At 49.9% G+C, this 26,975-nt stretch overlaps 1 protein-coding gene across 10 annotated transcripts in view; it reads left to right on the top strand.

Moving 5' to 3' along the window:
• Positions 1-26,975, top strand: part of PIP5K1C (phosphatidylinositol-4-phosphate 5-kinase type 1 gamma) — a 52,474-nt gene that overhangs the window by 16,765 nt on the left and 8,734 nt on the right. For 5 of the 10 annotated variants that reach the window (XR_005954927.1, XM_041465311.1, XM_041465320.1 and 2 more), the window contains exons 2-17: positions 9,116-9,147; positions 11,921-12,007; positions 12,290-12,420; positions 13,017-13,134; positions 15,164-15,316; positions 17,877-18,176; positions 18,695-18,900; positions 20,028-20,111; positions 20,618-20,666; positions 21,605-21,689; positions 22,378-22,557; positions 22,699-22,728; positions 23,488-23,629; positions 23,917-23,949; positions 26,275-26,379; positions 26,637-26,769. Coding sequence is in view for 9 of the 10 variants with exons in the window: in XM_041465311.1 (XP_041321245.1) it covers positions 9,116-9,147; positions 11,921-12,007; positions 12,290-12,420; positions 13,017-13,134; positions 15,164-15,316; positions 17,877-18,176; positions 18,695-18,900; positions 20,028-20,111; positions 20,618-20,666; positions 21,605-21,689; positions 22,378-22,557; positions 22,699-22,728; positions 23,488-23,629; positions 23,917-23,949; positions 26,275-26,379; positions 26,637-26,769 (1,868 nt within the window). In the remaining variant the exon portion in view is untranslated. The remainder of the gene's footprint in view (positions 1-9,115; positions 9,148-11,920; positions 12,008-12,289; positions 12,421-13,016; positions 13,135-15,163; positions 15,317-17,876; positions 18,177-18,694; positions 18,901-20,027; positions 20,112-20,617; positions 20,667-21,604; positions 21,690-22,377; positions 22,558-22,698; positions 22,729-23,487; positions 23,630-23,916; positions 23,950-26,274; positions 26,380-26,636; positions 26,770-26,975) is intronic. The other 5 variants (XM_041465316.1, XM_041465321.1, XM_041465315.1 and 2 more) reach the window with 4 other exon arrangements.

Genomic DNA, 26,975 nt, shown 5'->3' with positions numbered 1-26,975 from the left:
AATGCAGCCTAATGCTTTTGCCTGGACATCTGTTTTTGAAACAGGTAGAAGTTAGAGATGTCCCTGCCTCCTTTCCCACCCAGGCCTTGTCCTCAGCACTGGGATGCAAAGCTCCACATTGCAGTGTTATCAGCAGCACCTGTGGCAACCTGGAAGTGTTCAGAGAAGGAGTTTGTTGGCTGCTCTCATCAGGCTGGGTACAAGGACTTTATGTCCAGTGACGCATGTTGTACGTAACCTTGCTCTGAAATCCCCTTTCAAGTCTCCAGTGCTTGAGCACCCTCAGAAAATCTCTGTCAGGTGATGTTAGCCAGAGTGGAATTAAATCTTACAGGATTTAGCCGAGCCGCTTTGGCTACAGAGTAAATCAGGAAATGTCCCACTAGGTAAATATCCAGGTGCACCTTTGGGATGTCTTGTGAAGGGTGGCCTGCAGTCAGAACAGCTGTTTTCCCTTTGGAGACTGCTGTTCGTTGGGATGCTGGGATCCCATGGATTTAAAGCTGTGCTGACTATGGTGACATCTCTGTGTCCTGGTGTTATGGTAGGTGATTGTTGGGAAACTTCAAATAGATTTCCCTGCCTTCTTTGACTGTAGTAACTGGACTTCAAGATATTTTTTTAGAATGTCAGAAAATGGTGGATATCTTTCATGGGTTGCATTCTTGCATTCTCAGGCTAAATTAGATTAGAATAATTCCTGCTGGTGAGTGAGCAAGGGGGCCAGTCTTGTGTGAGGAAGACACTTTTAAATAGTGGAAGTTATGAATTATCTGGCTGATCCCTCCTGGAGGGAGACAGGGCTGAGAGATAAAGTCGGGGGAATAGTTTGTCACTGTCTCATGCAGCCTGCAATCCAACTCTCTTGGTGTCTGCTGTGCTGCTGCTCCTGCAGGCAGCTGGAATGATTCCTTTGCATTACCAGTCCTCCCCTCTGACAGGCTGAGATCCTCTGCAGGATACCCAGAGAAGGAATATTGGAAAGGGAGCCAAGCTAATGTCAAAGGTTCTGCTCTAGTTAAAGGGGGTTTGTCCTCTCAGTAACAATATCCTGTGCTATTTATCAGCATAAGAAATTTTGAGATTGACCACAGTGAATATATCCTTTTTCCAGCTAGCAGTTCCCTGTCCTTTGCCTGGCACCTGCCTTGAAGTGTCCTCACAGAGCCAGCGAGTTCCAAAAGGAGCTTGGCTGGTGAAGAGGCTCCAGCAGCACTAATCCCTACCTGGCTGGGAGGTGCTATGGGCTGACACTAAGCCCCAAGCAGCCAAAGCCCTGAGCTGTGCCACGATGGAAACCCTGGGTATTTGGGACAGAACAACTGTTCTGGCTGTGGCAAGCAGGGTGTAACCTCGGATTAGGCAGGTCAAGCTTCTCCCTCTTTATTAGTGGCATTGGGAAAGCAGCATATTGGAGGATGGAGGTGAGCCTCCTTCCCTGCACATAGGCAGGACATTTTAAAGGTCCTGGATCCTGCTTCTCACCAGGAGTCTGCAGGCAGGGGGGATGCTTGGAAAATGAAGGAGGGAAGAGAATTCCTTCACTGCCTTGTGCTTGTCTGACCTAGGTTTGAGAAGTGGCTCTCGGGGACCTTGTGGCAGCTGGAAACTCTCTCTGAGCACACAGAATAGAGTCCCAGGGGCTGCCTGGGGTCATGTGCTACATTCATGTCCCCAGTGGTTTTGCAACACAGCTAGAAAAGCAGCAGGAGGTTCTGTGTCCTCTTGCTGCCAAACCACAGCTCTGGGCAGGCAGGAGATGCTGGAGTGAGCAGAGTCAGTGGGTTGTAACCTGCTAGTAGGGGATTTGAAGCTTATCCTTCCCTTGAACAAAGGTAAGGGCAGCTGAATGTTGCTCTGGCTCTTCTGGATGATTGTGAGGAATGTGGCTTCAAAGTCCTTCAGCCTTTTATGGCCCTGCTCTAAATTGGCATCGTGGTTTCAGTGCGGCACCTCTGTGCCTGAGTGTCATCACAGGCACAGAACTGGCTCGGTCCTGCAGAGGTGACACTTCCTGCTCCATGTTTGCTGTCTCTAATCCTGCTCAAGCTTTGTTGTGAGTGCTGGTAGGCAGGTTGGGCTTGCAGGATATAATAAACAGAGAAGCCAGAAGGTGGGAAGAGGCCAGCATTCCCAGCGCTGCTGCTGGGTGTCTGACCTTGGGAGCCTCTCGCCTTCCTGCCCCCACTGCCCGCGGGGGACGTGCCGGGGAGCCTGTGTTCTTCCACTCCACAATCCTCCTGTGGCCAGCGTGTGGAAGGGAGCAGGAACACGGTGTTCAGATAAGGCTGCACCTTTCCCATGGAGCAGATGTTTGCCTGAACATCCCACTGGATTGCATAATTACTGAGCCGAGCGGCTGCAGCCTGTTCCGCTGCTGGGTGGCAGCTATTGTGTGCTGCTTTTGATGAGATTTTTGTTTTGCTTTTTGTCGCTGTGTCACACGCTTTGGGCTCAGCACTCCAAAATCGTCCTTTTTCTACATGCAGCTGATCCAAAACAAGAAAACAAATCAGTTCTTTTTGAATTTAATTTCCCTGGTCTTGTCCTGCTTGTTCCTCACTGTAATTGGGCTTTGGTGCTGTAAGTGCTTTTCCAGGGAGTTGTTAAGGAAACGTTCCAGCGTGGTGATGTCCTGGCTCAGCTCCCTGAGGAGGGCTGCACCCGGGATGCTGCACCCCGGATGTGGTGGCACCTGCAGCTGACGATGAGGAAGGGACGTGTTAACTCCCTGTTTGCGTCTTCAGCTTCTGCCCTGCCTCTTGAGCTGGGATAAATGGATTTATTTTTGAGGCAGAAAGAGTTTCTGCATAAACCCAAAAATAAACCAGGCTGGTAGATGCCTTTACTGCAGAACATCCTTTTGTGGCAGTGCCTGGCAGTGCTGATGCTCCATAAGCTGGAAGTTTGCTTTGATCAGCTGAGCTGGGCTGTAAAATACAGATTCAGTGCTGATCCCTAGGAGCTAGCAGGGGAGCAGCTTCTGGAGTCTGGGGGTCAGAAACCTGAGGGGGTGGCTGGGACAGGACTGGGGCTCCCTGTGCCTGTCTGTCTCCACTTAATGGAAGAGCTTGTCCATGCCCAGGGTGGAAAGGAGGGGTCAGCCGTGTCACTGCTCTCAGCAGGTAGCACAGCAGTGCTCCGAGGCCCAGCCTGCACATTAAGCTCTTTCCCTTCGTTTGTACAAGCAATTTATTTGTACAAGCCTTGCTGTTCCCATCCCCAGCGTTTCTGCTGAGAAAAACAAGACAAAGGCCATGGGAAGAGTGCAGCACACGGAGCTGGGGCAGCAGATCCTGGTGTGCAAATGTCATTTTATGTGAAGGTGGCTCCTGTGTGCTTCAAACAAGGCACAGAGCCCACGTGGGTGATGAGAAGGAGCAGAGGACAGGGAGCAGGCCAGGGTGGCTGAGGTGGGATTAAACAGGATTATTTATCTCTGGCTACTTCTGGTAGCCCAGTTTGAATACTGCCCAGTGCTGCCAGCATTTCTGCTGCAAATAGCTGCTGGACTTTGGATGCTGGCTAAAGTGTCCTGAGGAATGTTGAGCTACCTGTGCTTCAGGTGCATCAGAGCCAGGCCTCTCCTCCCCCTGTATGCTTGCCCATAGGGATGGAGCCAGCCTTGCCTGAGCACTGGAATGAGTGATGGGGTGAAGCAGGCAGTAGAGAGGGTCGGCTGTGTTTGACCAGCACCAGTTTTGTGTGGGTGATCCCAAAAGTCAGTCAGTCTGGCAGTGCTGCAGGGAAAAGTAGATACATTTAGATGGTAAAGCTTTATGTAGGTTCTACATAACAAGCAGAATTTATCTCAGGTTGGTTTATTTCAGTGTTATTTCTCCCAGCTCTCAGATGGCAGGAGCAGGATCCATGCCCAGGGTGCTGAACAGCTACAGCTCTTTCTGCCAAGAGATGGCACATATAAGGGGGAAAAACCCCAAAAATTTAATTTCATTTTGTGCCTTACTTGATGATTCTCATCTGAATCAAATTGTGTTGAATTATGGGAAGAAAATATGTTTAATGATCAGAAGTAGGTGCCTGGGAAGGGCAGGTTGTACTCAGCTGCCTTCTCTGGGGGGTGGCTCAGCCAGCTCCTGCTCCCTGTGGTGTCCCCTCCCCTCCCAGGACTGCCCTGTGCTGCTGCTCCATGTGCTGGGAGCTGGAGCCACAGGTGTGGCTTGTGAGAAGAAATTCAGGGATTGCTTTTGCCTGTGCCTTGAGACACAGCCTGATGCTCCTGCTGGCTACTTGGGAAGCCCAGCTGGCTGCTGCTCTGGCTCAGGGCTGCTTCCCAGCTCAGGAGTGTTTTCTGGCTTACAAGAGACCTGGAGAGGGACTCTGAACAAGGGCCTGGAGGGGCAGAACAAGGAGAAATGCCCTGTCAGAGAGCAGGGTTAGATGGGATATTGAGAAGAAATTCTTCCGTGTGAGGGAGCTGAGGCCCTGGCACAGGGTGCCCAGAGCAGCTGTGGCTGCCCCATCGCTGGAAGCGTCCAAGGAGGGGGCTCAGAGCATCCTGGTCTAATGGAAGGTGTCCCTGCCCATGGCAAGGGGTGAAATGAGATCAACTTTAAGGTCCCTTCCAACCCATACCATTCCGTGTTTTGCTGAATCACCTTCCCCCAGTCTCCCTTAATTTTAATTGTTTTTACCAGCAGTCTCTTACAGGTAGTAACAGCGGTCTCTTTTGATGGATATGTTTAATTTCCATCCTTTCTGCCTGTATTTGATAGCAATACATGTGTGGGGGCTTTAACTTCCACAGCTCCTGTCTTGGCATTCTTGTTACTGCCTTTGCCTGTAAGGCATTGACTGAGCAAGTCTATGTTAGGGGTCAGATGGAACAGGGAATCATGTCCTGGCTACAGTCTCCACATCCCCTTATTGTCCAAATGGGCTGCTCAGATGTGTCACATTGTCTTGTTCTCAATGGAGAAAGTGAAAAATGAGATAGGCACGTTCCTTTGGGACACCTTCCACCAGACCAGGCTGGGTGCAAGTGGCAAACTGCAGGTCTCTGGTGTGCTGGATTTGTGGGAGAGTCATGCTGTTGAAGCCTCCAGCCAAGGAGCTTATGTAGCATTTCTATTTTCACGTATTTTTAGTTCCAGTCACATTGTATGTCCTTATAAACCCTTAAATAAAGTGAAGCTTTTAGTAAAGATGCAGTAGCAGTTCTGATCAGAGAAAGGAGTCCACTGGTTATTTAGATTTGTTTTGACTTCTCTAGGGTATCATAAAGCATCAGATACTTAAAATTTATAAATATATGTCTGTGTGTATAAAGAAAACTTCATTATTAGATCATGTGGGCACTGCCCAGGCTCCCCAGGGAATGGTCCCAAGGCTGCCAGAGCTCCAGGAGCGTTTGGACAGCGCTGCCAGATATGCTCAGGGTGGGCTTGTTGGGGTGGCTGGGCAGGGACAGGGGCTGGACTCAATAGTCCTTGTGAGTGCCTTCCCACTCAGGGTATTCTAGGATTCTGTGATAGGCTTCTGCTGGATTTTTGTAAACCTTTTAAGGAATTCCTTTCCAGTGGACAGAAGCCTCTAATGCCTGTTTTGATGATGAAGGGTTTTGGCAAGTCAACCAGCCTCACCTGGTTTGGAGGGAGTGGAAGGGACACCTTCCACTATCCCCAGGTTGCTCCAAGCCTCATCCAGCCCGGCCTGGAACACTTCCAGGGATCCAGGGGCAGCCACAGCTCTCTGGGCAGCCTTTGTCAGGGCCTCCTCACCCTTACCTTGTGGAGGTTTTGCTCCTCTGGCTGGTAGAGTTGAAACTTGAGCCCTTTCCTGCACAGAGGAGGCTTTCCAGGAGGAAATTCCTGCCTGTCCTGCAGGGCGTCAGCTTCGTGGTGGAGGTGCCCAGTGTGACTGTGAATATGGAAAAAAACACAAGTCTGAGATGGGATTTGCTGAATGCCACAACTGAAGTGTTTATTTCAGAGGCTGCATAGAAGCTCAAGCACTGGGACAGGGTCACTCGGAGCCCTGCACAGATGAGAACAGAACTGAAGGCAGCAGGTCAAGCATGCACAAAGTGCCTGGCAGAGCCCAGGCAGAGACTGGAGGCAGGACAGAAAGTTGGGGTTTCATCTCAGGGTTTCCCTCCAAGAGCCTCTCATCCCATTTCTGAGCACGGCCTGGTAAGCCACACCAAATCGGATAAGAATCATTTCAATTAGCTCGTTAAGTGCCGAAACTTCCCCCAGCTCCCGCTCCCGCAAACCCCCGTGCTGCCTCGTGGCTCAATAACCCCTGGAGCTGGAGTTAAATCAGATTTTGCCAGACCATCTGTCAGCTTGTTTGAGCCGAGCACAGCCATGTGCCATGCACAGAGGAGCCAGTGGAAGATTTTTACGTTTTCTGACTAGACAAGTTGATTTTATAAAGCTGATTACTTTTTAGTAGTGGTGGGGGCAAAGGGAAGTTTTGCTGGGATTGCTCTTGCCCACATCAAGCATCATTTCTCCCCAAGATCTGTGGTTCCTTGCCTCCGATACCTTTCCTTTGTGTGGACGGTTGGTGTTGATTCCACATTTGGTACATGTGCAGCAGCAGACACTTAAAAGCTGGGAATGAAAGTGGCTTGTGGTAATTATCACAAAATTAATCTCCTGCTCTGGAATTGTGACAAAGTGCAGAAACAAGCTTAGTGCTGCAGGAGAGCAGTGGCAGCCATGCAGGGAGAGCACGTTCCCCTGGCCCAGGGCTCTCAGCTGTGCTGTATTCCCAGTGATTTCCAGTGCTCAATCTGGAGCAGCATTAGCTCCTTTGGATTCCCCCGTGGTCTGGAAGTGCTGCTTCAGATTGTGCCCTGAAAGTTCATTAGCCAAATGCTCACTCGGAGCTGTATTTCTTGCTCTCCAGGCCATTGCAGGGTGTTTTGTTCAATGATCACAAAATTGTGTTGGCTTAGGCCAAAGAAAAAATTTTTCAGCACAGTTTGAGCTCACAGTGGTCCTGAGACATGTGGTGCTGCAGTTTGAGGGCTGGAGGAGTGACAGGGTTCGTGTCCCTCGCTGTGTGTGTCACCTGCCCATGTCCCCATGTCAGTGACATCCCTCACCTGAGGGGCCCAGCCTGAGTGCGTGACCGAGGGGAGCTGCTCTGCACCCTTCAGGGTCCCCCTCTGCTCGCTTCTCTCTGCCTGTTTGCAGTGGCATTGTGTGGCACAGGGAGTGGCATTTCAGTGGCTGTTCCTGAGGCAGGAGTTGGGCACTGTTTAAAAGACAATAACAAGAAGTGACTCTTCCCGTGCTGCCCTGGCTCTGCCCCGCAGGCCCGGGGGTGCTCTGCAGACAGCTCCAAGTGCCAGGTCACAAGGCCTGTTTCACATGAGGGACTGCCCAGTTTGTGGAGATCAGGATGGTGAGACACCTGCAGCACTTCTGAGTCAGAGCAGCTTCATCTCCCCTGTGATCACCAAGGGTTTTTTGTTGGGTTTGTTGTTTCTTTTCTTTCCGGAGTCTGAAATGTTTTCCAAAATGTAACTGAGTCACACGCTTCCCTGGCGTTGTCGTCCCATTATCATGGAATCTTGGAATGTTTTGGGTTGGAAGGAACCTTACAGCTTATATTGTTCTACCCCCTGCCATGGGAGGGACACCTTCCTATAGACCAGGCTGCTCCAAGCCCTGTCCAGCCTGGCCTTGGACACTGCCAGGGATCCAGGGGCAGCCACAGCTGCTCTGGGCACCCTGTGCCAGGGCCTCACCATCCTCACAGGGGAGAAGTTTTTGCAATATCCCATATAACTCTGCTCTCTGGCAGTAGGAAGCCATTCCCTGTGTCCTGTCCCTCCAGGCCCTTGTCCACAGTCGCTTTCCAGATCTCCTGGAGCCCCTTCAGGTACTGATGCCCAGGTTCTTGCTCAGGCTCCTTCTGAAACAAGCCCTGGAACAGCATCACTGCTTCTCTTTGAGTGGGTTAAACAGGTACCCTGGGTATACCCTCAAAGTTCTTCCTTAACCAGATGGTGGAGATGCTGAAGCAGCAAGAGTTGGGCTGGGGGCTCTTGGGCTTTTCCTGCTCTCCAGCCAGGAGACAGAGGACATCCACTCCCTCCCAGACAGGACCACCCCCTAATTTGAGTGTAGATGAACTCAAAACTGCACTCAATGGTCTTTTACAAAATTAGGCCCTTTCTGAAGGACTATGGATTGCTAAGGATCTGTGCCTGTAGGAACGCTGTAGGACAGGAGCAGGGAGTGGCAGACTCGTACGTAGAAGTAAGGCCTTAAAGCTGTCCCTTGAGTTTGTGTTCTGTGCTAGAGACTCCTCCATGAGAGCTGGTCTGTGCACACACAGGTGCTGGGGTGGTGTGGGGAGCTCCTCTCCAGCAGCTCTTGATCCTTCATGGTAGCTCCCAGGAGCCAGCTGGGCTGGATCTCACGGTCCCACATTCCACACAGGACCCTGTGCTCCCTGCTGTCTGAAATTGAGGAGCTTCTTGCAAACTCGGGCTCGGAAAAACTCAGAAAAACAAAGTCAGGCTAGGAAATGGGAGATGGCCTCGTGTCAGAGGGTTTGGGCCTGTGTTTCCAGCTCTGATTTTATACCTAAAAGCTTAAGGCAATACCCTAATTTCCACCGTTGGCTGTAATGGAGCAGCAGTGGCTTCTCCTGAGGCAGCGATAAAGATGAATGATGCATTCATTTGTGTGATATATTTGGACATAGGATTCTATAAATATATTCAATTATCAATATAGTTTGTCAAGTGCCTTCCGAGTGGCTGGAAAACAGCTTCAGGAGTGTCTCTCTGGGTTTCTGGGTGGATCCAACTCTTCAGCATAGTGTGGAACCACTGCTTAATGGGGCAGCAGAGATTTGCAAGACCTCCCTGCTGAAGCCTCTAGGAAATACTGTTGCTGGGAAAAAATGTGCATTTTTGTACTTCTGAATATGAAATTGTTTGAGTGACTCCTGTACCATCAGATTCCTGCACTGGTGAAGTTGAATACCGAGTAAAACCAGCTGTTCTAAAGGCTGGCTGCTGTACTTGTAAAGACAAAGCTTTGAGCTGTTTTCTGAGTTCTGGTGGTTGGGTTGAGGGTTTTTATTGGGTGTCCCTACTTCTTCTGATGCTCTTCTCTTTTGTCTGCAGGTCTGGGCCCAAAGAAGACAGCCATCACTGAGGTGAGATATGTAAAGCTGGGTTTGACAATCCTGTGTTGAGAAATGAGAACACAGAGCTCTAGGAAACTCTTCTGCCTGCCTTTTTTTTAGCAAAACTGCATTTCAAAATACTTACGAGATTACTACAAAATCGATATCTGTTATTTGGGAGAAATAAAATTAGTGCCAGGTCTCCAGGCATCCCTTCATTGGCATCACTGCAGCCACAGAAGGGATGTGGAGGGATTGTGCCCATCATGTGGCCAGTTTTGGCTGTGTGATCCATGATGCCTTTGCACTGGTGACTGAGGGCACCTCTTCCACACCAGCACCTGAAGGTGGGAACTGGAGAGTGCATGCATTGGGCATCCCCAGGCCTCTGTGATGGGTCTTACCTGTCACTGTCACTGCCTTTTAATGGGGACTACTTTCTGGCTAAGAATGATTTATTGCTCAGATGAACATCAGTCTCAGAGGCTGTGAGATTTTAGAGGAGCAGGCAGTCAGCCATAGCTCAAAGAAGTCACAAGTTCTTCATTACAAGACAACACATAACTTTCTAAACCAATAGACAGTTGCCACAGGGTTTATTTTGCTTTTCTAACCCATCACCTTTACTTACTTCTGCTGCACAGGGGATCCTTTTGTCCAGTGGGCTGTTATCACACACACACACATATGTTCTGTTATAACTTCTAAACTCTTAGCTTACTCTATACAACCACACCCCTACATTAGAAACCTTTCACTATCTTACCCAATAGTTTCTCACTTACTTAAGTCATATTCTTACTTAAAACTACAGAAACATAAGTTTATGTTTTTTCTACTTAATGTCTGTGTATTGTATTTTTACATCAATCCAAGTTTCTCCCAAGGCTGCAAATCAAACCCTTCCATGTCTGTGGAAGTTTCTATTTTTCTGATTCCCACACTTACCCACTGGGAGCGAGTTAGGAAGGCTGTGATTTGTGAAGCCCTAAAACAGGGGAACATCTCCAGGGACTCATCTTCTCTTGTAGATATTCCAGGTCACAGGTTCTGAGTCACTGTTACCTTCTGGAGCAAAACTCTTCACAGTTGGCTGCAGGGAATCTAGTAGGAGGCTCTGTGCCTAAAAGCTGTTCCCTGAAACCCACACTCATGGTTTAGGGCATCATGTTCAAATGATTTTTGTTTGATCAAATTTTTTTATATCCCCCTTCCCATTCTTCACCTGTGATGATGAGCATTTGTGTACATGAACAGCAAAATCTTCCCAGAAAATTGCCTGGAATGTGACACTTGGTTCTTTTGTATCTGCACAGGAATATGTGTAGTGGGAAGCTCAGCTTCTGTGATTGCATCATTTAGTGCACAAATAGGGCCACTTTTTCTTGCCCTGGAAACAGCCACAGGCAGAGCAGGAGACTGGAAGAGACTTTTGTCACTGCAGTTCCTAGGATGGCAGTCCCTTCCCCTGCCTTGCCTGCTCATCACTTTGGGAGGATGATGGTGAGCCATTGGCAAGGCAGGACAGCACAGCTTGGGCTTGCATGGAGTAAGATTCAGTGGGTTGGTAGAAGGAGAGGCTGAGCTGTGCTGCTGCTCACAGCTGCTGGAGGAGGAAGCAAGGCTGGCCCTGCCAATAAATAGGGTAGGAAATGGGATTTTTGAAGAAGAGCTCAGACTGCCCCTTAGAATGAGAAGTACGAGCAGATTGAACAGAAATAACTGCAAGCTCTTGATCAAAAGCTAAAGTACAAAGAACTTCTTAGTCTGAGCAAAATTATCCATTGTCTGCTGGAGCAATTGGTTCAGAGCTGGGTCTGTGCAGCACTCAAGAGGGACAGGGATAGAACAGTGTCACTTGGGAAGTGACCTTGGATCTCTCTGTGTATTGTTCAAAGGAACATCCAAATCTGTTCTGCAATGTTGCAAACCCTGAAATGGTGCTGGTCTCTCACCAGCATTTCTAGCTGTCTGCTGGGCTCCAGAATCCATGGGGATCAGCTGGCAGAGAGCTTGGGTGTGGGTGCAGTGGTGACTGGTGGTAGAGTAGAGAGTCCCTAGGGCTGCAAAAGGAGCTGCAGGGAACTTCCAACACCTGGTTATACCAGGCTGTTAAAGGAGCAGCCACAACCTGCTCCCTTCTGGGTTGGCAAAGAAAGGCCTAGGCAGACTCAGAGGTAGGAGAGGAGAAGGGGACAGGAGCAGATTTGCTGTCACCCTGAAGTGCTGGCAGTCTATAGCATTTCTGTATACTTCAAAACCTGTGGAAGAGACATTCCTGTGGCTCACCCTGTGTGGGCTCAGCCTTGGAATTGTAAACAGATGAGATCTTGCTTAAATGGATTATCTCAGTGTGAGTGGGGCTGGGCTGTCCCATCAGCTCACTCTGATCTCTCCAGCAAAACCCAAGGTGTCAGTGTGACACCTGAGGGCGTGGGATTTTAAGAATAAGTCTCTGTGGCTGTTTGATTTAATACATCACTGTTTTAAATCAATGGGAAACTGCAGTCAAGCACCAGGGGAATCTTGGCAGCTGGATCTTTTCCGAGCTCGGCGTCTTTGCTGAGGGCTCTGCAGCGAGCAGTGGGGGTGTCAGGTGGAGTGTTGCTATTCAAACTCATCTTCAGGGGTGGAAGTATAATTCAAAGAGCTTCACTTTCACCTGTTGGCACTCTGCCAGGTGTTCTCCAGCAGAACCATGAGCCCTGTGTGCAGTACAGTGTGGGAGTGTGGCTGTGCTGCTCTGTATGTGCTTGGTGGCAGCTCAGCCTGTGCCCTGACTGTCCCTGTGCTCTCCTTGCAGGGCCCCTCACTGCCAGGACAGCCAGGCCAAGGAAAGAAGATTGGTCATCGAAGTGTGGATGCTTCTGGGGAAACCACCTACAAAAAGGTTTGGGTTTGGGGAGTGGGGGATGGCACCCAAGTGGGTGACAGGCTGAGAGAAGTTATTAATCTGGTTGAGATTTTTATGCAGCACTCTTGGGCAGCACAGTCCAGTAAATAGCAAATCTGAAACCCTGATTGATCTTCTTCTGGGTAAACTTGGTTAGCAGCATGTGGTGCCTGAGATGACCCCACAAAAGTCACAGACATGACTGTGTTGTAATGCAGGGGATGTTATTGTGATAGTCTGTTGTGAAATGCTCACTGACTGCACTTTTCCTTTTGCCAGACCACCTCGTCCACTCTGAAGGGGGCCATCCAGCTGGGGATTGGGTATACTGTAGGAAATCTGAGCTCCAAGCCAGAGAGAGATGTCCTGATGCAGGACTTCTATGTGGTGGAGAGCATTTTTTTCCCAAGGTAAAGGAGAAGGAGAAAGAAATGAATGCATTAATTACTTCTTTTCTTTTCCCCTCACTGATTTTTCAAGAGAGCTTCCATCTGTCTTTAGATCAGAGTTGTATGCTCTGAATGTTTTAAATCTGCTCCATGATACACAAACAGAACAGTGGGAAGTGTTGGAATCTGCAGTGCACTGGCCTGCAGAGAAGCACAGTGAAGGATGCAGTACTGTGCACTCCAGTTTGTTACCCTTTCTACGTGCTTGTCTTCCTAACTGTCCATCTAGAATTTCTTCCACAAAATCATACCATGTTTTCTATGGAAGCAACTCCTTCTGGGAGCTCTCTAACTGTGAATAAACAAAGCTCATAAAAGTTAGGTTCTCTGTGTAAATATATTCTGCTTGGCAAGTGGTTGTTCCTTTAATCTCTGGAAATAGATTTTGGCAGATAGTTTGAAACCTGTTTTCCTACCACAGAAGAAAGGTGGTGGTTGTTGTTCCAAAGATGTCTTTTCGCAAGGCTCAGTGCATCTGAAGAACACAGTAGCTTTGGTGTGGCTGTCCTTGTCTGGTGAGTGGTAACAGGCCGTGCCCGTGTGTGTGTTCTGTGCAGCGAAGGCAGTAACCTCACCCCGGCTCACCACTATGCCGACTTCAGGTTCAAGACCTATGCCCCAGTGGCTTTCCGGTACTTCCGAGAGCTCTTTGGGATTCGTCCAGATGATTATTTGGTATGGATATATTTTTAGATTTTTCTATCTTATCCTCCTTTATTTACCTTTACCATTGAGGGTGGTGAGGCCCTGGCACAAGTTGCCCAGATAAGCTGCGGCTGCCCCATCCCTGGGAGTGTTCCAGGACAGGTTGGATGGGGTTGGAGCAACCTGTTGTAGTGGAAGGTATACATGCCCATGGCAGGGGGTGGAGTGAGATGGGTTCAAGATCCTTTCCATCCCAAAGATTCCATGATTCCAAGTCTGAGTTTGCTGAATGGCAGCTGCCAGCCTGTACTGGAGGGAGGCCATGACCTGCACACAGTGTCAGCTGTGTAAGCCCTGCAATGGGCTTCCCTCTCTGGTCCTTGTGGTAACAATAACTTACTGTGTTTACAAGCCAAAGGAGTTGTGTTCTGCTGGGTGCGACCCTGGAATGTCCCCTGCAACTCTAAGGACAAAGATGGGAATTTTTTCTTGTGTACTCACTGGAGAGCTATGTGAGTGTAGTTACTTTAATCATCTTAAAAACACAGAATAAACCACAGCTTGTTCTTGTGCTTCAAAAGCTCCTCAGAGCTGGAAAGGCTGGTTTTCAAATACCTTGGAGTACAAGCTGTTGGGGCTTCAAGTGCCCTGTGGTTGAATTTGGGCCCTTGCCTTTATGTGACGTCTTGTTCTATGTGAAATGGAGAAGGAAGCACATCCATGAGAACACATCCTCCCCTTCTGGGACAGCCCTTTTTGTGTGACTTCACCTGTAGATAGGGGTGGTCGCAGCTGAGCACCTGCCAGTGAAACAAACCCATGCCAGTGCCTGGTGGGAGGGTAACAGCGATCTCCTCCTGTGCCAGCCAAGGCAGTGCTGCCTGATGGATGTGTGTTCAGAACTGAGGACAGGCAAGGAGTATGCCTCAGTCGCAAAGGTCATGGCTTTGATTTGTTGTTTCTGCTTCTCCTGACTGTCTCTTGCCTGCCACAGCAGCAAATGCCTTTAATTATGCATGAGATGATTAGCTTGATCAAGTCTGGGATTGTTAATCTGTGCAGAGCTGAAAGCTGTTTTCATTACATAATGATGAACATTTAATTTATTGTTCTGATCACCTTTCTCTCCCCATCTCACCTCTCACTGAGCAGTTTTGTGATCCTGCCCTGAACCCACCTGACCCCCTGCACTATCTGGGTGGGCACTGAGCTAAAAAGTGCATCTGCCTGCCTTGCTTTCTCTTTTTTTCCCTCTGCTGCTGGGCAAGTCCTTATCTGAGGACCTTTTTGTGTCCTGATGACCAGACGTGCTCTCCCAGTTCAGGTCCCAGTGCAGAACTCTTTGCTGTGCTTCAGCAGGGCTCGTCCCTTTTCATTGCACACTTGGGATAAGGCTTGTCCTGTGTTTTTAGCAGGATTGATGGAGAGAGTTGTGGCTGTAAAAATAGAGCCAGGCTGGATGGCGCCTGGAGCAGCCTAGTCTAGTGGAAGGTGTCCCTGCCCATGTATGAAATGAGATGAGCTTTAAGGTCATTTCCAGCCCAAACCATTCTGGGATTCTGTGAATCAGGCACTGACTTTTTCAGGGAAGAGGGGAGCACAAGGCCAGGGGAGGCTGCTGAGAACAGCCAGTGTGTTGTGTTCCCTCCAGCACAGTGATATGTGGTTCCTGAGCAGGCTGTGGCGTCTCCTGGAATCCTCTGTGCCCGTCAGCGTGGGCTGGGCTGTGCTCAAGGAGCCTGAATGTGATACGTGCGTGCAGGCACAATGGGAACAGATAAGATGTCATTATGAAGGCTGGATGTTCCTGAAAGCAGATGATTAGTTGGATACTGAGCAGTTGGGATGCTCTGAACTTTAATCTTAGTCTCTAATTATAAATTGTCCATCAGTTTGGTTGCTCAGACCAAACCTATAATGAAAATAGTTCTCACTTGAGCTTTGCTACCCCTTAATCTCCCAGGGAGACGACGTCATGGGGGAGGTCCTTGAGGGCATAGAACTCTAATCTGCAATAAATGGGGGATGAAGCATCACCTTCTTTTCTTTTTCTCGCCAGTATTCATTATGTAACGAGCCTCTGATCGAGCTGTCCAACCCTGGGGCCAGCGGCTCCCTCTTCTATGTCACCAGCGACGATGAATTCATCATCAAAACTGTGATGCACAAGGAAGCTGAATTCCTGCAGAAGCTCCTTCCTGGATACTACATGGTGTGTATCACCCAGGACCTCAGACCCAGCTCAGCTTTGTCATGGCAGCTTTTCTGTCATGGCAGAGCATCTCACAGGGCATGTCCTCCACCTAGGTGTCTTGTGGCCTGCCCCCATGCCAGGGACAGTGTTAACAGCATGTCATGAAGCCAGTCCCAGAAGCACAAATCCTACTGATTATTTGCAAACTCTGTGGGTAGGCATGAGGCAGATAATTGTGCTGTAGTTTGCAGGCATGTTGTGGCCTCAGGATGGCTTCCCAGATGTGCACTTCCGAGTGTTCTTTTCCCAGAACTAGTTCATTCCTCTTCACTTGGCAGTGTGCATCTTCCCCAGCCTGCATTTGGGGATGGCTGCTGATTGCAATCATAGAATAGTAAAACTCTTAAGGTTGGAAAAGACCACCAAGATCATCAGGTCCAACCTTCCACTCAGCACCATGATGGTCACCACTAAACCTTGTCCTCAAGTGCCACAGCCACACATTATTTGGATGCTTCCAGGAATGGTGGCTCCACCACTGCCCTGGACAGCTTGTTCTAATCCTTTACAACCCTTTCCATGAAGAAATTTCCCCTAATATCCAGTCCTAACTTTCCCTGGCACAACTCGAGGCTATTTCCTCTCATCCTGTCCCTTGTTCCTTGAGAGCAGATCCTGACCCCCACCTGGCTGCACCCTCCTGTCAGGGACTTGTGGAGAGCAAAAGGTTCCCCCTGAGCCTCCTTTACTCCAGGCAATAATGCAACCACCCTGGTTTTGTGGGGAAAGCACTGCTGTCCCTGAATCTCTCCCATTCCTGCTGTTTGACTGTTACTCTGAGGATTGTCCTGACTCCCACTGGCAGCAATTCCAAGCTGGAGACCCCCAAGGTACCAGCCAGCTTTGCATATCAGTCTGGCAAGGCAGGATATTGAGACCCAGAGACTTGCACTGGATCAAGTAAATTGGACCCAAACCTGCTGTTTCGGTGTAAAAACCAGGAGCTGGTCTCCCTGCACAACCATGCTGGAGGTTCCAGATTTATGGATGAGGACTCTTGACATTCAGTTACAACAAGCAGGGATTTGTTTGTTGTGAAGATGCCAAGGAGAAGGTGATGAGAAGCAATGCTGCTGCCCCATCTGTGTGCCTGGTGCAGTGGGGTTATGTGATCTTACACTGGTTCTGTGAAAATCCTTCCCTCGCTCAGTATTTACTGGGGAGAGTTTCCCCAAGAGAGGCAGGTTATGGGATGTCTGTGTGTTAGTGACAGCCATGCCAGGAAGAAGTTCTCCCCTGTGAAGGTGGGGACGCCCTGGCACAGATTGCTCAGAGTAGCTTTGGCTGCTTCATCCCTGAGAGTGTTCCAGGCCAGGTTGGACGGGACTTGGAGCACCCTGGGACAGTGGAACGTGTCCCTGCCCATGGCACAGGTGAAACCAAATGGTCTTTACAGTCCCTTCCAACCCAAACCATCCTGAGATTCTGTGAATCACTTGCTTTTGCAGGTGACACTCACATTCCTGGACAGGGTGAGTTTTCTTGGAAAGCACTGCCTGTTGCCTAATGTGGGTGGTAAATCAGGTGTGGGGTTTTGAGTGGGAATGGAGTTGCACTGTTAATCCTGCCATCATCAGTCGGTGAATTAAACTGAACTTACCTGTCTGATGCAGAGTTCTGAGCAACCTGTTGCAGCTTTCCACTGTCTGTGGGTTCTGTGGTGCTATCCCTGATCACCCTGCTGCTCCTGGGAAACCACCCGTATCAAAGGAGTCAGGGAAAGGAAGCAGGGTGGTTTCATCCTGAGTTACTTTAAAGCTGTTTCCATTTACCTGCCTCTATTACTTTTGGCACTCTCCAAGAGGGCTCACTGCTGTGCCCAGGTGGGTGAGCTGAGGGGAATGAAATTTTAATACAGTCACGTTTCTGCTGTCTGTCAGAACCTGTCAGTTCTGTCTTTCCTGCCACAGCATGCAGAGAAGTTCTGTTTCCTTCCCAAATGTGCCCAAAGCTGAACAAGCAAATCCTGCCTGTCATGTCATTCCTAATTATTCTGCTGCCTAAAAAAAGGAGATGACAGCAGAACAGGATATCCGTGCTTTCTGCTTGACTGCTTTATAAAGCAACTCTGCAACAGGAGGAAAACATTGATGTTGTTTTGTTTAAAAAATAACCCTGTCCGTGGTTTATTCTGGGCTGGAGAACAACTCTTGGTTCTGACACTGGTGGAGAGATAAAGAGAGCTGTTATTTTTAAGTTTGAAGTTCCCACTTATTGTGTTTATTTCTCTCCCAGTTTGGTTTCCTTTTTTTAACTGCTGTACTTGGGGAAAGCAGGGGATTTCCGGACTTGGTTATTTGCCCAGAGAGTGCTGAACATCTCAGTCCCTGTATTTTCAGGTCCTAAAGCCACTGAAATGCAGGACTTTGTCAAATGCATACACTGAGCTCCTATTAAGTTCAGAAAACCTCTCAGCAAAGAATCCCTAGTCCAACTGTTGACATGCTTTGTGGTGAACACAGCAGGAATTTTCTGCTCAAATGACCTTTCTCCATGCTTTTTCCCCTCCTTGCTACAGAATCTGAACCAGAACCCCCGGACACTGCTGCCCAAGTTTTATGGACTGTACTGTGTGCAATCCGGGGGCAAGAACATCCGTGTGGTCGTGATGAACAACATCCTGCCTCGAGTGGTGAAAATGCACCTGAAATTTGACCTCAAAGGTTCAACCTACAAACGCCGGGCATCCAAGAAGGAAAAAGAAAAGTCCAGCCCTACGTACAAGGATCTGGACTTCATCCAAGACATGCCTGAGGGCCTGATGTTGGATGCAGACACCTTCAGTGCTTTGGTGAAGACATTGCAGCGAGACTGTCTGGTAAGGAGGGGGCAGCTCAGGGACAGGGTAGGGAACTCTGTGGCTCTCGAGCTTGAGGAAGAGCAATTCTCAATTGAGAACCTTGCTAATGAGCCCAGAGTAGGATCAATCCTGTCTCCTGTCCTTTTCCCTGAAAGCCAAGCAGTAGAGTTGGATCTCATAGCAGCCTCTGAGGACTGAGGCTGTGCTCCTTTGTCTGGTGCATCACACTTTCGGAGTCTGCTCCCCTTGTAGCTGCTTTGCTGGAGCATTTTCCCAGTCATTGTGCAGCAGATACAGTGGTGTTGTCTGCAAGCCTTCAGGCCTTTGCTGTGACTGTGGGATGGCCAAACTCTTTGCAGTCAAGCCCAGAGGTGACTGTTGGTTCAGAAACTTCCAGACTCTGTCAAATGAGTTGTTAGTGGGGATGTGGATGGGATGCTCTGCTTTGATTGCTTTGATTCTGTGCTTCAGGGTCTGTATTTCTGCTACTGGCTTGATATTTTGTCTTTGTTCTTGAACTTGCTATTAACGTGTAGGTATTGGAAAGCTTTAAAATCATGGACTACAGCCTCCTGCTTGGGGTTCATAACATAGACCAGCACGAGCGGGAGCAGCTGTCAGAGGGAGCCCACAGCACGTCGGATGAGAAGCGTCCCGTGGGGCAGAAGGCCCTGTACTCCACAGCCATGGAGTCCATCCAGGGAGGGGCTGTCCGGGGGGAGGCCATCGACACGGACGACACGTAGGTGAAACCTGGGCTCGTGCTGCTGGGAGGGCCAGAGGTGGAGGCTGGAGTGGGAAATCCCTCATGAGGCCCACAGGAACTGTTCAAGGGAGCAGCTCTCCTGGGGTTTTGGTAGTGCTGCCATTGTGGTGGGAAAGGGGGAAGCCAGGGTGGGAAATAGTTCTGTAAGGCTCTGGCCTCACAGCAGTCTCTCGTCTTAGGGCGGGCTGTAGGCTGTCAGCTTGTGTAACAGCCTCTAAACATCCACCCATTCCCTGGGGAGGAGACAGTTCTCGCTCAGCACCCAAATACTGGAGCAGAAGTAGGGATCAGCCTGTCCCTAGGAGCTTGGAGTTCTCCATCACTCCCACCTCTGGAATCCCTGGCAGTTCCCTGAGGCCGTCCAAGGGGGGTTAGCAGACAGCAGTGTAGCCAGGTGCTCAAGTCACTGATGGAGCTGGAGGCTGGGGGCTGTCCCAAGCCTGCGCTGTGCTTGACCTGGCATTCTGCCTGGCTCCCTGGCTCTTGGGCCAAGGAATGGTGGAGTTTGCTGCTTGCTGCTGTCTGAAACCAGCTGCTGTGGGTTTGATGGAGGGTCAGTCCTGAGAGCTGAGGTAATACTGTGGTGTTTCCAGTCCTTCAGGCAGCATCAATAATTGCAGTGGCTGCCTGAAGGAGTGTCTGGCACTCCTGTGCTTTGGTTGTGTGCTGGTGCCAATGGCTGCTGCACTTTGGCAGGATGGCATTAGTGTGGACGGGACTGGAATCCTTTGTCCTTAAGGATTTACTACTCTAATGGCAGACAGCTCTCGCTGACTCGATAAATAACCTGATCCCCAGAATAAAGTAGGCAGGAGAAAACTCCATGGTGCTTTCTGGCCCAGGCAGAGCTGTGCCACACGATGCAGGTTCTGTCACGACAGAGGTGTTTGGCCATGCAGGCAGTGACCCTGGGACACCTGGAGTCAGGCCAGGTCAGTCAGTGACTCCCATGGTTGTGCATAAAGTGAGCACACTGGTTTTAGAATGTGTCTGACACCACACCAGAGCCCCTTAGCACAGCTGCTGTTGCCCTTCCCCAGAGCTTGGGTGTTACAGGTGCTCTGGCTGAGGCTGCACCTGCTGAAGTTCTGCTTTACCTGCAGGATGGGAGGGATCCCAGCAGTGAATGGCAAAGGAGAGCGTCTCCTGCTGCACGTAGGAATCATAGATATCCTGCAGTCATACAGGTGGGTAACCTGGCTGTGTGTTGGTTTTGCATTAAATAGATATTTGGTGAGGAGAGAAACCACCACATAGTATGTCTTTTCTGGCTCATAACATCTCTTTTAGTACCAAATGAAAGCAGGGGACATGTTCTCTCCTGGAGACTCTGAGGATGAGTAGATAGGGCTGCCCCAAGCTGGCCATGGGCTTCCATCATGTCTTTAGAGCAGCTGGGGACACTCAGCCCTTTGTCCCGGATGATGAGCTACTCATAAAGAAGTAGTTTCCCACCTCATTGTGGGAAGCATATCTCCAGGCGTGGAAGGTGTACCTCTTCCAGCCCAGCTCCTCCTTCCCTGTGGTGTTCCCAGGCAGTCCTGGCTTCCTGGGGGAGATGCTGGAGAAAGCTCAGTCCTGGTGACATTGGCAGCTCAGGGATCTCCCCTATAGTGTATGAAAGGGGGCTTGGTAAAGAGTGCATGCCTGAATCTGTATCTTTATTTTTCTCTCCTCTTCTCCTTGGAATTAGGTTCATCAAGAAGTTAGAGCACACCTGGAAGGCCCTTGTCCATGATGGGGTGAGTGCCTGTGCAGAGGCAGGAGTTGTCTAAGCCTTGCAAGGTTACTTGGTGGCTATTTATGGAGCCTGACCTGACACAGCTGCAGCTGATGAAAGGAGCAGTTCTTGCCCCTCATTCCTGCACAGCAGGGTGGTGCCACTTATTCCCAGCCAGGTTTCCTTGCTCAGTCTAGCTCCTCACATGTTGAGCTGCTCACAGCTTTCCTCCCCTGCTCCTGTCTCCCATGACAGCAGGAGCACACGCCCAGGTGTGTGTGTTCCTGGGCTGTCAGGAGCCCTGTGCTGTTCTCTCTGGTGACTGGCTGTTTCCACCTCAGCGAGCTCTCTGCCAGCAAATCCCTTTCCATGTTTCCTTGCTGGCTTCATTCCTGCAGCAGCCAGGTGTGTGTTCCTGAAAGAACAACCTTAGATATGGAAACCATTTTTCAGCCTTGCATTTCCTGTCTTCCCTTAAAGTGGCAAAGGAAATGTGGAGATGCCAAGTCATGGAAGCGCAGTCAAACATCAGAAACAGAAAGAGATTCAGTTTTACTATTTTAAACAAGAACATTTGAAATATATGGAGACCCTTGGCTGAATTTAGGTGTCTGTGTGACATGCAAAAGTATCCAGGTTTGATTGGAATGGCAGCCAGCAAAGCCAGAAGAAATTTCATGTATGCAATCAGGCCAGTGTTTAAAAAATCCAGGAAGTTCTACAAAGGAATAAAATCACCAAAATCCATTATAAAATCACAGCAAGAATATAATCAAATGCAATCAGAGGCAATGCTTCAGGGTTATTTATAGCATTAATTAGAGTGTTTCAGTTAAGCCTTTCCATTTTAAGGCTCTGTCAGTGCTAAATGTTGGAATAAAAAAGACTGTGTTGGTTGTTACAGAAGTTCTGCCTTGAGGGTTCATTTTAAAATTAAACAATTCCTTCTTGCTGTTGTAGGACACAGTGTCAGTACACAGACCCAGCTTTTATGCAGAGAGATTCTTCAAATTCATGACCAACACGGTGTTTCGAAAGAATTCTTGTAAGTACCAAGTTCAGGGGCTGCTGTGCTCTGAGGTTTTACCTTGGCCTTGCTGCTGCAGGCCTCACGAGGAGTCTGGGCTAGAGCCTGAGCAGGGTTTTCCAGTGTGGTACAGCTGTGAGAGCTGGGGGTGTACAGCCTGGAGAAGGCTCTTAGGAGACTTTAGAGCCCCTTCCGGTGCTTAACGGGGGCTTAGAAAAAGGAGGGGGAAGGACTTTTTATACAGGCAGATACTGACAGGCAAGGGCAATTTTTTTGAGGCTGTCAGGGTTAGATGAGAAGTTTGGAAATCTGAGGATGGGCAGGCCCTGGTACAGGTTGCCCAGAGCAGCTGTGGCTGCCCCTGGATCCCTGGAAGTGTCCAAGGCCAGTGTTGCTTGCAGCAGCCTTCTCTAGTGCCCATGTCCCTGCCCATGGAGGAGGTAGAATGAGATGTGTTTTTATGGTCCCTTCCAACCCAAAAACATTCCATGATACAGAGCAAAACTAAGAACTGCAGAGCCCTCAGATTGTCACAGCTTGCCTTGGTCTGCTCAGACTCCTACCCATTCCCTGCACCTGACCTGGGTTCAGTCCAGAAGGGATGTGTGCGAGGGCAGAGCCTCTCCTTGTGAAGGGAAGAGCCCCTTTGATGTGACAGTAGCTGGTGGTGGTGCTTTGACCTTCTGTGCCTCCCTCCTTCCCCCAGCTCTGAAGTCGTCCCCCTCCAAGAAAGGGCGCAGTGCCTTGCTGGCCGTGAAGACGGCGGGTCCCACGGCGGCGTTCTCGGCCAGCCAGCTGGCCTCTGACAAGGACGACACCCAGTACGACCTGCGGGCGGCCAGGAGCTACCCCACGCTCGACGATGAAGGTGACAGCCCCGCGCAGGGTACTGGCTCTGGGGTTACCCTCTCTCTCCTAGCAGTTCTTTAGGATCCTCCCTTGTTCTCATCAAGTTCCCCACTGTGCGCCAACTGCAGATCTTTCCTCATGGATAGCTCTTCATTGCATGTCTTGCTGTGCTTTGCAGGTGCTAAACCTAACCAGGACAGGGAAGAAGGTAAGAGTGCATTGTTTTGTCGCAGCACCAGCAGGTACTTGATGCAACACCTCTGCATCAAAGGAGACCAAATCCCTTCTTTGCAGCAATGTGGGGTTCTGCAGTAAAAATGGTCACCTGCATCACTGCTGCAAGACAGCTGCTGCCAAGGGGCACCATAAGTCATAGCCCAGAGCCAACAGAAAGTTGTATTTTCTACCCTTTAAAAAAAGATTTGGGGGCGTGCTGACTGGGAACTGCAGCACTCCAATGACAGTGTTTGGGCAGTTATAACAGGCAGGATCTTGCTGTTGGAAAACAGGAATGAGCTGATTCTGTGCTGCCTTTCCTTCACTTCCATCTGGCTGCATTTACAGCTGAGTGCTGGAGGACAAGCTCCTCCAGTGCATGGATGTTGGATTGCTCCCTGAGCAAAGCACTGAACACTCAGTTCACCTCTTAATTCACTTGGATATTTGTCCCTGGTGATCCAAGCCTTTAATCCAGCTTTGGTAACCAGTGAGAAGTCTTCATTGGCATTCTATTCCCTGCCTGTTGTGCTAGAAGTGGTGCTGACTGGCTCTCCCCAGAGGATGCCTTGGGAGAGGCTGTCATGACCCGTCTAAACTTCTGCCTGTCTGTGGTTTGAGTGCCCAGTCCCAGTGTGGGTGTGCAGGTTCATGGTGGAACAGCCTCACACGGGGCTGGTGTAGGTGAAGTGTTGGTGTTTGACTTAATCATCTCTTCTTCCTGCCTCTCCCCTGCCCTGCTCTGGGCCAGCAGGCAGGCCAGACCTGCTCCCTTGCACTCCTCCTTCCTTTGAAGAAGCTACCACGGCCTCCATAGCCACGACACTATCGTCAACATCTCTCTCTGTTCCCGAGCGATCCCCCTCGGAGTCCTCTGAGCAGCCCAGGTACAGGTGAGGAGGAGAATTCCCTGCTCCCACTGGTGCTGAGTGGCTGCTGCTGCTCTCCCTGCTGCAGATCCCGGCAGGCTGCCCTGCACTCTGGAATGCTAATGACCGGTTTTAATTAAATCTCTCCTGGGAGCAAGCAGACACAGCTTTGATGGGATTAATTATTGCTGGAAGAAGTGTCAGCTGTTAAGTAGAACATCTCCCTCATGGGATGTGGAGGTAGATTTGGGGACAGTGCAGGATTTCTGGCTTAAATTGCTCCTCCAAACTCTTCTGTTTTCTTTCCACAGGAGGCGTACACACTCCTCAGGGCAGGATGGCAGGTGAGAAATGGGTCTCCTGTCGTCTTGTCTCATCTTCTCTCTGCTGCACAGAGATCTCATGTTTATCCCTGTGCAAAGGTCGCTTAGAGGGCTGAGTGGGAATTTCAGCAGCTCCAGGATTTTGGCGTGGATGCTGAGCTGCTTCTGCAATCAGATTATCCCCATTTCTTACACAGAATTTTCCTTGCAAAGCAAATCTCTTAGTGCTTTGAAAATACCAATTATTTGATAGGAAAGGGGACAACAGTGTTGTCCAAATTTACCCACCCACCCAGCACCAGAGTCAAGAAAAGTCATTTAAGTCCCTTTAAGCAAGTAAGTGAGCCCTGACAGCAGAAACATTCCTCCTCTGAGCATCTGTCTGTGGCCTGGGCAAAGTGAAAGGGCTTTGACTTTGTGAGGCACTGAGCACACTCAGTCCTCACAGAAGTAGCTTCCAGTGTTTTCAGAAATCTGTGAGGCTTTTTTCCTCCTGTGGTGTCTCAGAGCCAAGGGCAAGGTAGGACAGAAATGCTGTGCTGCAGAGGGGTGTCTGATTTTAGAGGCTCTTACCATTAAATTATTGTGAATTATTGTGGAATTATTTTGCATCAGTAAAAATTACCCCATTGCCCATGTCAGCAGGATCTGCACGAGGAGCCAGCGGGTGCTGCTGGCTCTGCCCTCGCTTTCCAGGACATTGTGTAGGTGTAGTAAGCTTTGAAATGACATCAGAGACTCAGTCCTAGGATGTGCCATAGCCAGAGGAGCCTGACAGGCTGATATCCTCTCTCCCTGCAGTCAGTGTTTGGTGCTTGGAAGGAAAGGTCTTTGGAAGATGAGGGTTTGCCCCATGTCACAGGCATCTGCTGCTGTTCCAAGCTTTGAGTGATTTGCTGAGTTCAGTTGACAAGCACTGTGAAAAAATCCCTTTCTATGGTGTTTCCTAATGAAAAATACCTCGGGATGTTGCTGAATCCTGGCAAATTCCTGTCCCTGGAGGGCAGGGACCTGCTCACTGTGAGAAGTGTCAGGGACTTGTGAAGCACCTCTATCCTGCAGAATCCAATGTTAGAAATTGCTGAAAATTGGAGACTTAAACCCAAGCCTCAGTGGTGGGGCCCAGGTGGCAAATGCAGTGACTTCATCCAAAACCGTTCAGACTCAGCAGTTCCTCCTGGAGGGACGGAGCTGCTGTAGTATGTGATGACTGCTCCTCCAGAAATGGGGCAGGTGAGTCAGAATGACCTGGGAGCATTCAGGGAGCTCAGTGGCGTGGTCAGAGTAGATCTGTCTATCACAGATTTGCCAGAGCTACACTGACTGTCTGCAGGTGTGGCCACCTTTGTTGTTTTTTGCCTAATTTGTCCCTTTCTAATGCCAGTGCCTCTATGTGCCCTTCCTGGGAGAGTAGGGACCTGTGCACTTGTGGAGCTCTCTGCGATCCCCTGGTGAAAACCAGTGCAGACACGAATTTATTAAAGAAAGAATTTACATTCCTGAGCTGAGATGGAAAAAACCTTACCCAATTTGCTCAAGAATGTGTCACACCTCTGGTTGTTCTGGTCTGCTGGGGAGTTCAGTCCAGTTTGAGGTCCAGCCCTGTGAGGAAGAGTGTAGCAAGTTCTGTGCATGGAGCTGGACTGAAGTGCTGCCCACTGGTCAGAGCCAGCCTGGAGCAGGGCAGTGCTGTCAGTGAACCCAGAGCTCACCCCTTCTCTGACAACTGGCCCTTGGCTGGGCAGGCTCTTGCTGCTCCTTCCCATGGGGACAGTGCAGCCAGCCCTGCTGGCACAAGTAGTTACTTTAATAGCATGAGGTATTAAAGTGAAGATTGTCAGAGGCAGTTCCAGAGTGTGCAGATAAATCTCAATCCTGGAGCAGCTTTGGTGTGCTGGGAGTTTTGGAAGAGGTCAGAGGCTCTGGCCTGGTGGCAGGCTGACTCTGGACACAGGCTTTCCCTGGAGGTCAGTTCTCTTTGCTCCCATGCTCCATTTGACACTGCCCATCTTTCCTGCTGCACTGGCTGTTTAACTCCTTTGTTCTTGTCCTCTTTTCCCACCTTGTTAATTCTGAGTGCTGTAATCCTCCCTCTCTATTTCCTGGGAGTTTTGGTTATCCAAACCCTCAATCCTGGGAGGTCTGAGTGCTCCCTCTGAGCTGAAATCAGCCATTGAGTCTGCTGGGAGCCCAGTGGCACGGTAGCTGCAGCAGCAGCTGTGTGCCGGGTCAGAGCTGCATAAGAGGCTTGGCTGGCTCTGGACTGATTCAGGCTGACCTAAAATTGAGGGCTATGCATAACACGTCCAGCTGAGTCTTTGGGCCTGTCTCCCCTTTGGTTTCCAGGTCACACGAGGAGGTGCGGGTCCAGGAGGAGGTTCAGCAAATCAGTGTCGAGCTGGAGCCCAAGTGTGACGTTGAGATTGTAGCTCCTGAAGAAGAAGTCAAAGAGTGAGTGTTTTAGAGTGTTATAGATCCTGCACAGTGGGTTTTGAGCTGTGGGTGCTGGTGCTGGAGGCTTTGCTGGGCTCCAGCTTTGCTGGAGTCATGGGTGTTCAGTGAGGCTGAGCACAGTACTGACCTGCCCTGACATGACCTTTCAGGATGTCATGGCATAGCATCTTCAGAAGCTCCTCTGTAATAAATCCATTTTGCTTGCTCCTGTCCTGACTGCAGTGACTAGACTGTCATTTCTTTCCCCTGTGCAGAGAGGCAGCTTCTTCAGCCTGTGCCATTGTCACATCCACAGCCACCGTAGAGGTGGAGACGGCCAGCCAGGCCTCGGAGCCAGCCAGCCAGGCCTCGGATGAAGATGACGTGCCAGTCACAGACATCTACTTTGTAAGAGACCTTCTCCACCTGGCCCTTGGGGGGTGACGGGAAGGGTTGGACAAGGCTGTCAGTATCGTTCCAGGCAGTCGGGTTGGGCAGTGGCTGCCCTGCACCATCTTGGTGTGAAGCACCTTGAGACCTCGGTGCTGGGTGGATTTCTAAATGCAGGGAACTGGATTAAACTTGGAGAACTCGGAACAGCATGTAGTGGGGCT

This window comes from Pyrgilauda ruficollis, unplaced genomic scaffold (genome assembly GCF_017590135.1).
Source record: "Pyrgilauda ruficollis isolate IOZ18807 unplaced genomic scaffold, ASM1759013v1 scaffold188, whole genome shotgun sequence".
NCBI classification, from domain to species: domain Eukaryota; kingdom Metazoa; phylum Chordata; class Aves; order Passeriformes; family Passeridae; genus Pyrgilauda; species Pyrgilauda ruficollis.
This window is presented reverse-complemented; position numbering and strand designations above follow the sequence as displayed.